Below are 12,618 nucleotides of genomic sequence, written 5' to 3' on the forward strand. Positions count from 1 at the left end.
TGCAACTTAATTTTTTCCTACTTACATGGAGATGATAATAGATAAAGTCTTCCCAGTCATCTCTCATTCTGCCAGAAATTTCCCTGTGGCTCTCTATTGCTTACAGGAACCTCGTCAACCTGGCAATGCCGGCCAGCAATTTAATCAGACAATTTTTCCTATTTAGCAGGAGTCCTTCCAGTGAGCCAGCATGCTCAAGCAAGACGTTTCTACTTACCCTGAACCACCTCCTTCCTCTTCCCCAGGTGTGCAAATGATGTTCCTTTTCTAGAATTCTCATAGACCTATTGTATATTAAGCCTCATTTTTTACTGCAGCAAGCATTGAACTTTATTCACTCAGACTTTTAAAAGAATTTGTTCTTTGTAGCATTTATTTCCAAAAAGTCTGACTTGCTTTTTATGTATCATATACCGAGCCTAGTTCTAAAACTGTAAACTGTAAACTCATGATTGGGAAACTACTGGGAAAGGCGGATATGCAAACACATCTCACATTATGTGGTAACACTGAATAAAAATACATAAGACAGGCTTAGAGGAGAGAAATTCCTGTGAAGTAGAAGAAGACTTTGAAGGGTATGTTCAATCAGAGGCCTGATGGGAAATGATTATTCCCACACTAGTTTTCACACCAGCATTTTTGAAATTTGCTTTGTTGGAAAACAACCAAACAATCAATCAATGAAATACAGGTAAATGTTGGACAATATTTTTTCACACACACATGCTTTATGTATGCCAAAAACAAAAGAGAAGGAATAAAAGATTAAAATAGAGCTGGGTTTTTGTTTTTCTCATATGAATTAATTACACATGTTAAGATTAGTTATATAGAAATAAAAAATACAGCTAATATGTTCAGATTAACATTGTATAATATGTATATAGTATATAGTGTGATGAACGTCATCATTCTATGAGTTAGATTAGAAGTATGGCCAAGAAACTTTCACACAGTGATCTTTCAGAAGATCACTTAAAATGGTGATATGTCAAAAAACATAAAGCTTGGATAGAAATGTAAAGACATTTACTTTTAAAGTACTTATAAGAAATAATGCAGAACATTTTTATTTGTTTGTTTTTTTGTTTATGTATTGCTCTCCTTTTGAAAATTCTCTTTGTGCCCAATATAGTCATCCTCATACACTTCCTGCTTATTGCCAAGTATATCTTCATCCTTCCATCTTCTGTTGCTCACTGGCCTGTCTTGGTTTCAGTTTTCAAGTCTCATTTTCACACTGATAGGTGATCACCAAACTTATTTCATCTTCTTTGAGGACAAAAAAACAGACTATAAGGGGAATTAGCTGATGGAGGTCTAGCCAATGAAATGTGAGCAAAAGTGATAGATATCACAGTGAGGTCCATAAAAGTTCCCATGAACAATCCTCCACCCTCTTTCTGCTTCTGTAGATTGTGGATTGGAATGATGAAATTAGAAGCAAGATGTGAAGATGGATTAGCCACTAGATGGAAAAAGAATGAGCCTCTGAATCACTTTTTGGAGGAGAGCTGTAAGCTGATCAAGAGAGCCCATTCTGGTCTTCATGTGAATTTGATAACTGTCATTTACTTTATGCTTTTGGCCATGTATTACAAGAAAGAGATGAGCTCAGCAAATAATTGCCTGGTTTGCAAGCTGAAATAAAAGAGGTAGAGAGAAAGTCCAGATATTTGGTGTCCCTAACAGTTAAAAGGGGGAACCACTGATCCCAAGCAATGTAAGCTGGAACCTGAAGAAGATTTGAAAAGCAAACACCTGTTAAGACTCAGCCCTGCAGCATGTATCTGACTAAATATGTTATCTGAGAGGACTTCCAAGGAACTGGCTTTTAGTTGTGAAAAACAAGAGGCATGGTCAGGGAGAGTGCAAGGATGCAAAGAAATAGGTCTAGGAAAGAAGTTCTGGTATGACTAAGTGGTATACAGTATTCAGTGGAATCAATTACATTAGACTTCTTCCAAGTTTCTTAGAGATTTACATTTCCCAAAACATCGTAAATCCAGATTAAAGAAAAGTATGCTACTCAAGCTGCAAACAAACTGTTAGATGTCTACATTTGCCAAAATTGAGCTGTGAAAGAGATATAAGCCTCATGGAGGATACACTCCACAGCACCACTTCAGATAAACCTGAACAGGACAAAGGGCAAGGAAGAACATCTCAGAGTTTGGCAATAGTAGCCATAAAAATGTTGAGGCTAAAAAAAATTCCAGGAACTCATAGAAGCAATTGGAACCAGAGTGGCTCAGAGAAAAGGAAGAAAGGACATTCCATGGTCCATCCCATATTTTCATCTGATGATTCTGACTCCCCTCCTGAGTGTGTGGGGCCTTGGACTCCTGAAGGACCTCAGGCAGAATTCTTACCCTACTCTTCTCCCTCTTGGGTCTTTCTCCATCTTTCTACATATCATTCTTCCACCTTTATTCCCTAGAGGGCTATCATTTATTCTTTTATCATTAAAGACAATGGAATTTTTTCTTAATTTTACATCCCCATGTAAAAAACCTGTCTACCTACAGTTCTTGGTGAAATTTTATGCTAGCTACTGACTACTCAGTTATGTTCTTGACATAAAGAGAGAAGTTTCGGGATTTTAGAAATGCTTGCTTCATTACATGCATTACACACACACACACACACACACACACACACACACACACTCATACGACGTAAAACCAAGCCAAAATACTGGTTCCTAAGACACTTTTTCCAGTTTGGACATCTAGGTCTTCTTTTGTTAGTAAAGAACTGAATATCGATTCTCTTTACATTCCTGAATGCCTTTGCTGAATTGGATGACAGATTATATAAGACAAAGGTTAATTATATCTAAAAATATTATTATTGTTACAATGCTAATGTGTGGGATGTTTTTAAGAAATATTAATTGGATAGAAATAATACCATTTAGTCAGTAGATAAAAATAAAATGTGTCAAATTTTAATTTGAAGCAGTATTCCTTTGTGTTCATGTATAATACCACGGAATTTTCTGAGGTAGAGCTGAGGATCAGATGCTGGCATGTGCGAGTCTATAGAAATCAATTCAAATTCTGGATTTCTACTTATTAGCTCTTTAGACAGAGAGCTAGAACCTAGTAGGTTTTGTTTTACATTTTTTATTTATAAAATGCTTATAAGAATATTTATATTACAGTATTTTGTAGTTATTAAGTGAGAAACATGCTACTACTAGGCTATACTAGGACCTCAGAAGTTAGTATGCACCCAACCTGTTTAGTAGCTTTAAAAAAATAGAAATAGAATTATAATTTCTCATTAGAATTATAATTGTAACTGTAATATTTTAAATCTTTTAACTACCTTATAAGGTATAATTACTTATGTATATTTCTATAATCATAACATCTTATATGTAGTAGATTTTTTTGAGAATAGAAATGGTATATCATTCATATTTGTTAATTTCTATATCCAAATCAAGTTTCTATTATAGTGGTTGGAATTTAGCTGGCATTCAGTAAACATTATTATCCAGAATTTACTGTTAAACTGGAGTTTTCTGTTCTATTTTTTGAAAAGGAAACATATATATTTTTTAATAATGCAAAATGGTGTGAATTTTTGAATTTCATACCTGGACCAGGTTCATGAGAGTATCCCTGAAGTGTCCTGAGGTCTCTGAGTAAATGTCCTCTTGAAGGTTGCTGTTGTATTCTGGGGAAAAAAACTTCCATGTTAAAGGTATGATTTATTATAGAACCACATAACAATGTGCTTTGTATAAGTTAATGCTATTGCCCCAGTTGTGGGTGGAAAGCACAGGAAATACAATCGATCTGTTGACATCTCTTTGTCTTGAAGCCAATTTTCTAAACAGTTCTCCAAAGAAATGTGGTAACTAACAGTAGCATAGGCACAGGTCTGTTTTCTTAAAAAAAGATTGTCTTTATTCCAAAATTGAAAACCACCATTGAAAGTCGTTTCACATTCTCTAATTCTCAAAATTTGCTCTTATGCATTCTATTTCCATAAACTGCTACCCAGCCCAGCACTTTCCCCAGGTGCTCTGTCTCGTTTTAATATGTAAAAAAATGTTTATTTATTTATTTTTGAGAGATAGAGTACAAGCGGGGGAGGAGGAGGGGCAGGCAGAGAGAGTGGGGTAGAGATAATCCCAAGGAGGCTCCATACTGTCAGCTCAGAGCCCCAACGCAGGGCTCCAACTCATGAATCTAGAGCTCACCTGGTGAGATCATGAACTGAGCTGAAATCAAGAATCAGATGCTTTGGTTAAGCTTCCGACTTTGGCTCAGGTCATGATCTCACAGCTTATGGGTTCAAGTCCCATGTTGGGCTCTGTTCCAACTGCTTGGAGCCTGGAGCCTGCTTCCGATTCTGTGTCTCCCTCCCTCTCTGCCCCTCCCCCACGCATGTTCTGTCTTTTTCTCTCTCTCTCAAAAATAAATAAACATTAAAAAATTAATTTTTTTTAATTTTTTAATTTATTTTTTTTAAATATATGAAATTTATTGTCAAATTGGTTTCCATACAACACCCAGTGCTCATCCCAAAAGGTGCCCTCCTCAATACTCATCACCCACCCTCCCCTCCCTCCCACCCCCCTTCAACCCTCAGTTTGTTCTCAGTTTTTAACAGTCTCTTATGCTTTGGCTCTCTCCCACTCTAACCTCTTTTTTTTTTTTTTTCCTTCCCCTCCCCCATGGGTTTCTGTTAAGTTTCTCAGGATCCACATAAGAGTGAAAACATATGGTATCTGTCTTTCTCTGTATGGCTTATTTCACTTAGCATCACACTCTCCAGTTCCATCCACGTTGCTACAAAGGGCCATATTTCGTTCTTTCTCATTGCCATAAACATTAAAAAGTTAAAAAGAATTGGACGCTTAACCAACTGAGCTACGCAAATGCCCCTCATTTTAGTATTTTAAGTGAAGGTTCTTCATCTCCACTGGGAAATACCCCTTGTTTTTGTTCAAATGCAACAGAGCTGACTGTCTAGAATATTTTCTTGATATTCAATGTGAGGCAATACATGAAGCAATGCAATTTAAAGCATTATATCTTTTTAAAAAAATAATTAGCTTATCTGCTCTTAAAATGTGTAGAAATTTGGTTTTGTGATAGATCACAGTGATGATGAGATTTATGCAAAGTGAACCAGTTACCCATATTTGTAGAATTTGCTAAGTGCTCATTGAACTTAGCCTTATTTTGTCTATATACCTGGTCTCTTCAGGGTAAGCGATAAAATGCTCCTGAACCACAGTGCTGGCATTTACCTGTATTAATGTAAACACTCACCTCATAGAAACTTGTAATTCTTTTCCTGGAAACTTTGCTTAACTTGATTGTGCAGAGAATTGTTTCATTTTTGGTAATATAATCATCAGTTTTATTCAGTGAGTTGATTGGTCTTGAGTAAGTGATATATCAAATTTAAGAGTGTCTTAGAAAAAACTTTAAAACACATAAACTGAAATATTTTGTGTGTTATTTGAAAAATATGAAGTTTACGTGTGTGTAAAATATATGCACATATGTATATTTCCTTACGCAAATAGTAGGCTTCTCGCATCTGGAAAATTTCTCCATTTGTTCTTGAAGCTAAAATATCAATGAGGCAATTCTCTTCAGTGCCTGCTCCCTGTCATACAGAGAAAGAGAGAAATATAAAGGCATTTGTATTGGGAATAATAGTGCATCTTATGTATAATAAAGATTTACAACATTCCTGATATTCTGAGAGATGGCAGAGAGGAAAGAAAGGATGTTTGGGATAAAGATAGGTCTTATTCAGTTCTGGCTCTGCTATTTACTAGCTGCTTGACCCTGAGGGGATATTATTATCTGAAATCCTATTCCTTCATTTAGAATAAAACAACATGGGACTTTCTAAATAATGTGGAAAAAGATGTTTGAACAAGGCTCATGGCACTGATATTTTTGCTGCTAGAATATCATTCTTTGGAGAGCTGAAATCAGAACCTGGGTCTCCTAGTTTCCTAAAGATGCTTCAGGGACCACTCCCTGCCTCTCCCTAAATGTGAAATTTTGTACTATTGGTCTAAACATTAGGCTGGGTGCTTTTTATGGTCTCTTAAAGCTATATGGACAGATTTTTTCTCTGATTTTTCTCTGTTGTTATAAAAACAACACATATTCCAGAAAATGTTAGAAATCCTTACCATTCCATGTAATATTGATAAAATGTAACAGTTTATCTAAACAGTAACATATGACTTCCTTCTTATAGTTGTGGTCACATCATTTTGCAAGAGGTAGGAATTGCCATACTGCAACTTCAAAAAAGCAATTAGTTGAAATTCATATGAATTTTATACAATGTCTATTCTCATCTGCAAATATGATGGCCAAAATCCAAGTTCCCTTAATTTTTCCCCTTTCCTGTCTCCTGTCACACATTGTTTGCAGATTGCATAATCTGGTCATTGGCAGGAATCGTATTGGAATGACTGCAATGGTTCTGCAGGTGTTTAATATCAGCAGTTGGAAGATGTTAAAAAGCCTTTTGTACCCAATCCCTAGCCAACAAAGTCTCTATCAAATCTGTAGTCAATTTATTTCTCGGAAATGACTTTTCTGTAAAGAATTATTATAATTCTTCAGAAGTAAAAGTTTTATACTTTAAATTAAAAAAAATTTAATATTTATTTATTTTTGGGAGACAGACGGAGTGGGGGAGAGGCAGAGAGAGAGGGAGACAGAATCTGAAGCAGGCACCAGGCTCTGAGCTGGTCAGCACAGGGCCCCGTGTGGGGCTTGAACCCACCAAGTGCGGGATCATGACCTGGGCCAAGTCAGACGCTCAACTGACTGAGCCACCCAGGTGCCCCAAAAAGTTTTATACTTTTGAGCAATAGTTTTTGGAAAGGAGTAACTTGAGGTTACAAAAATAAACAAAGATATTATCTATATTTTGTCTCTGACTCAGTATCCCACTTTTACTTAGTGAGTCCAATTTTTACAAATAATTTGAAGAGGTTCACATGTTTTATAACATTTTTGCTTAATATATGAATGTGTACTAGGCAGTGATAAATATGGACAGCCCTGGAGGCTTATTTTGGTTTTTTTGGGGGTTTTTTTGGTTGTTCAACATAGAGCTGGGTCAGTGAATCTGAGTTTGTGCAGCAAAAGAATAGGCTGATCCAAGCTCCTGGGCTGTAGAATCCCTCTCTTCCTAACAGGGTCACTTCACCTGAGCACAGCATCGTCACTGTTTTATTTATTTATTTATTTATTTATTTATTTATTTATTTACTTACTTATTTTTTAACGTATATTTATTTTTGAGAGACACAGACACAGTGCAAGCTGGGGAGGGACAGACACACAGGGAGAGAGGGAGACACAGAATCCGAAGCAGGTTCCAGGCTCTGAGCCGTCCTCACAGTGCCGGTTGCGGGACTCAAACTCGCGAACTGAGAGATCATGACCTGAGCCGAAGTCCAGCCACTTAACTAAGCCACCCAGGCGCCCCTCACTGTTTTGTTTTTGCTCAGATATTCTTTCCCCCACCCAGTTCCCTCTCTACTGAAATATTGCCCTGCACTTGTTAACAGGTATATTTTTGTATCAGAATAGTACCTTCATGGCATGCCAGAGTTCGTGAGCGTCATAAGAAGGTGGCGGGTACATGAGGCCAACCATGACATCTTTGAAGTGATCTGAAAGTTTCTCCTTCAGGTCACCAATTAGGTCCTATGGATGGAAAAGTAAATACTTTCATTATATTAGGTACTAACTTTACAAGAGAAATGGGATAATTGCAGAAAGTCTTCTACTAAGATGTCCTTTCCTATGTCATTTCACATAGTAAGAAGCCTGGTTTTGCATTACAGGAGTGGATGGACTTGATGGGTTTGAAAGTGTCTTATGTAATCATATCTCTGCATGAGAGGTCATGTACATGGACATTCTATTCATGTAAATACAAAATGATCTTCTTTCCCTAATCCCAGCCCCAACTTCTGTGTTGATCTCATTATGAAAATAAGTAAAATTTGAAACCTAAAAACATTATAGTTGAGAGTTCTTAGTTTTCTTATATGGAATTAATGAAACATTGGTCCTTAAATAAAATATACATTTTATTTTATCATTGAAGCAGTATCTATTAGCAGGAGTTCATGGTTATACTATTGCCAAAAAGCTGTGTAAATGAATTGAGTAATCTAAGAACTTTCATCAAATAGCCACGGTAATACATTTGTTTAAAATATTGAAAGTTAAACACTTCAGGAGAAAAACAAGCATGCTGAATTTTAGTTCTTGGAATACAGATTATAGAAGTATAAAATTGATCATTTTAATTTTCACTTTTATTTTATTAGTGTAGACTGGCTGTTTAAAAATGTGAATGTTAAATGCATTTTTTGTAGGGTTACAAAGATATTTGAAAGATGTTTAAAACTTAACACTTCTTGCTAAAATATATAGAGTATATTCAGTTGTACTTTAAAAATATGCAATATTTTAGTTTTGAGGTGATTCAATAATAGATTCAAGTAAAAGCTGCCAATAAGACATAATATGCTTTATTAAAATAAAAACAAAATAGTCATAATTTTCATTTTATTTAGTATAATCTGACAACATCATTCCTAGATTGTGGATTTTCTTATTTAGCAAATAAAGCATTTATCCATAAGTTGGTAACCAGTAATGCAGAGAATCTATTGAATTTTTGCTAGGGTCAATGCAATTCATTTAATGAGCAATTAATAAATGCCCAGAGTTGTGTCAGGTGCTTGGAGTATATACAAGAAGCATAAGATCTCCCCTTTCATGAAACTTATATTCTATTTAATTCCCTCATTATGCACCAGTGACTATTTCTAATTTATTTACCAAATAGTTGTTAAGGTGATGTGAGCCAAGCTTTCTTCTAGGTATTGGGGCTACATCAAAGAATAGAATATATATAAACATATGAGCTTGTGAAACTTATATTCTTATGCACACAAGAGCTCAATAAATTTTTTTGACGGAAAGATTGCAGTTATTCAATACTGTTTGATTTAATACCATTTCCCAGACATAGTGGTAGGTGCTGGAGAATTGCAACACAGTCTCTGTTTCCAAGGAGATTGATATTCCACAAACCCAGAGGTAACATAAGTAAAAATGTGAGCTAATACATTTTCTAAGGCTTTCAATATCATTTTTCACATTATAAGATCCTAAAGCAGTAGTACAAAACAATTAGATGAATTCAGGTAAGAGATCAGAATGGATTTATAGGATTACAGAACCAAGTTACGTTTAGACAAGGAAGGACATGCAGCACTGTGACAGGAGATGGAGAAGCCATTGATTAACTTTATGTGTCACCTTGGTTGGCCCACAGTGCCCAGATTTTAGGTCGTACATTATTCTAGAGGTTTTGTGTGAACATATTTGGTAGATGAGTAAAGCAGTAGTCTCCAAAACATGGGTGGCCCTCATCCAGTTAGTTAAAGGCTTTAATAGAAAAAGGCTAACATCCCCCAAAGAAGAGAGAATTCTGCCTGCAGACTGCCTTTGAAATTGAACTGCCAACTCTTCCCTGAGTCCCCAGCTTGGTGGCCTACCGGGCAGATTTTGAGCTTGCCAGTCACCACAATCATGTAAGCTAATAATTCCTTAAAAAAAATCTCTCTTTAGATTGACAGAGATTACCTTGCTCTCCTTGAACAGTTTTCCATTACTGTTACAAGAAATGTTGAGCTCCATAACATTGCTATAAGGTCCTGCATGATTTGGACAGCGAGAGAGTGAGTGTGGGAGAGGGACTGAGGGACAGAGAGATATATTTTTTCTCTTTCTTTCTTTCTTTCTTTCTTTCTTTGATAGGTGGGAGGAGGAAGTGTGGATCCTGATGGAGGGGCGGGGCCAGGATGCGCTGGGATTTGCTGAGTGTCAGGGGTGGCTGGGAGAATGGCAGAGGGAGGCCTGCGGCGCTATGGCCATACCACTCTTCCCAGAGAGAGAGCCCCATCCCGCGAGCTCAGAGTTCTAAAAGAGCCAAGAGCCAATCGGAGATTCCTGAGAGGATAAACACCTGGTGCCCCAGGTGTGGCAGATGCTCTTCCCAGACTTGTCCCGTAGGGAGTCTTACTAATGCCACCTATCAAGCAGGTATGTGCATATATGCATATGCTGTTGGTTCTGTTTCTCTGGAGAACCCTGACTAATCCACATTCAGGAAGGTAAGTCAGTCAGTAAAAGAAAAATGCAGAGCCTGCGGGGGAAATCCTTGTACCTGTATATTGGTGTTTTCCTATGGGGCGTGAATAAGTCAATCTGTAGAGACTGAAAGATCCACTTGAGGAGAAGATGGGTATTAAACTAGACTTTATAGCACAGAATTACGTGATAACTGGATCTTGGCTCCTGTGGGAACTCAGGAACCCTGGAAGATTTTGGTGACAAAGGAACTCTAAACGTGTGTCCCATTAATGCAACAAATAATTATGGCTTCTTAAAATGAAGATTTTTTTTTTCTCAATGTGCATCATCAAGAGATACAAATCTTGATTAAAATATTAGCTATTTTAGCCTTTCCGGTGGTGACGACTTGCCCACGAGAACATGCCCCTCGCAAAGGACCTCCTGCACCCGTCCCCGGAAGAGGAGAAGAAAGCACAAGAAGAAGCGCCTGGTGCAGAGCCCCAACTCCTACTTCATGGACGTGAAGTGCCCAGGGTGCTACAAAATCACCACCGTGTTCAGCCACACGCAGACGGTGGTGCTATGTGTGGACTGCTCCACCGTCCTGTGCCAGCCGACAGGAGGAAAAGCAAGGCTCATAGAAGGATGCTCCTTCAGATGGAAGCAGCACTAAATGCACTCTGAGTCAACATGAGTGGGGAACTATCCCAATAAACAGATTTTGGATTAAAAAAAACTATCTAAACTTTAATTTCAACCCCTTACAAATTTAAAATGTAGTATATTTTATATAAAGAGGCCTGTGCCCTTAAAATTATTTCCATAAATAATTTCCCATCATTTTGTTATTTTAAAAATCTAGGATACAATACTTCTTTTCTTAATGGTCTCTTCCAGATTAAAAAAAAAAAAAAACTTTTAAGAAAGGAATCAGATATTCATGTAGGGGATCTATGAGAGTCTGCAACAGATCGAATAACTTCTTTCATTTAAAAATTACTAAGTAATTTTAATCACTCTTCCTCTTCCTCACCTTTAAGTCAAGTCTACCTTGCACAAGTGTTTTAAGGGTGAAGTCAAGTAGGAGTGGGACTGGGGTCTGGACAAGCTACATTCAAACTTCAACTTTGCCCTTAAGATCATGCTTTCTGTCCTAGACATGGAAATAGAGAGTTTAACTCCCTGACTATACTGTCCTGGCCAGGCTTTCTTTGCTTTCTCAATCCTCTGCCTGTTCACCCTCTCCCATGCCCACCTGTAGCTCCTTCCCAGTAATCAAGTCCTGGCTAGTTGGACTAGCACAGGATTGAGATGTTTCCTTCAATGTGGCTTGTGATGTACCTCTTCAAGAATTTGTTCTCTCATTACAACACAATTAACTTCAAAACTAACGATAAAAGTGTATCTAGAGAATCTGAAATATTTGGAAATTAAAAAATATACTTCGACACGATGCAAGGATCAAATAATACATCACAAGGAAGTTAGAAAATACTTTGAATTTGATGAAGGTGAAAATGCAACATGTTAAAATTTGTGGAATGCAGCTAAGATAGTGTTTGACAGTAAATTTCTAGCTTTAAATATTTATATTAGAAGAAAAACATATGAAATGAATGATCCAAGATTCCACATCAAAAAACAAAAACTAGAAAGGGTAAATTAAATTCAGAATAAGAACAAAGAAAATAGTAACAGGATCAGAACCCAATAAAACAAAAAATTGATAAATACTAGAAACTGTTAATAAAATCAAAATCTGATTCTCTAAAAAGATCAGTAATGCTAATAAAATTTTAATTGGGCTGATTAAGAAAAGAGAGGGGTGCCTGGATAGCTCAGTTGATTTAGTGTTTGACTTTGTCTCAGGTCATGATCTCACCATTCTTGGGCTCGAGCCCCATGTTGGGCTCTGTGCTGACAGCTCAGAGTCTGGAGCCTGCTTTGCCTTCTGTGTCTCCTCTCTAGCTGCCCCTCCCCTGCTCATGCTCTGTCTCTCTCTCTTTCTCACACACATACACACAAAAATAAACATTAAAAATTTTTTTTTTAAAAGAGAAAAAAGAAAATACAAAATATCAATATTGGGAATGTAAGAGTGTCTTGTTTTTGTTTTTTTTTTAAACTTTTTTTAACGTTTATTTATTTTTGAGACAGAGAGAGCATGAACAGGGGAGGGTCAGAGAAAGAGGGAGACACAGAATCTGTCAGAGATGTCAGATGTCAGAGCTGTCAGCACAGAGCCCGACGCAGGGCTTGAACTCACGGACCGCGAGATCATGACCTGAGCCAAAGTCGGACACTTAACCGACTGAGCCACCCAGGCGCCCCTGTAAGAGTGGCTTGTACAAATACTACAGACAAAGGAAAAAAAAGAGAAATATTATGAACAATTTAATAACATTAAATTGTATTAATTAATTTATTTGTCTTCGGGAATAGTAATTAG

At 36.9% G+C, this 12,618-nt stretch overlaps 1 protein-coding gene and 1 pseudogene across 2 annotated transcripts in view; one reads left to right on the forward strand and one right to left on the reverse strand.

Moving 5' to 3' along the window:
* The window catches only part of ANXA10 (annexin A10), a 97,050-nt gene that overhangs the window by 20,099 nt on the left and 64,333 nt on the right, over positions 1–12,618 (reverse strand). For both annotated transcript variants that reach the window (XM_030312784.1, XM_030312785.1), the window contains 3 exons: positions 7,605–7,718; positions 5,550–5,640; positions 3,611–3,690 (listed from right to left, as the gene is read on the reverse strand). In XM_030312784.1, the coding sequence (XP_030168644.1) occupies positions 3,611–3,690; positions 5,550–5,640; positions 7,605–7,718 (285 nt within the window). The remainder of the gene's footprint in view (positions 1–3,610; positions 3,691–5,549; positions 5,641–7,604; positions 7,719–12,618) is intronic.
* LOC115512096 lies at positions 10,562–10,905 on the forward strand (annotated as a pseudogene).

Source organism: Lynx canadensis, chromosome B1, assembly GCF_007474595.2.
Source record: "Lynx canadensis isolate LIC74 chromosome B1, mLynCan4.pri.v2, whole genome shotgun sequence".
Lineage (NCBI taxonomy): Eukaryota > Metazoa > Chordata > Mammalia > Carnivora > Felidae > Lynx > Lynx canadensis.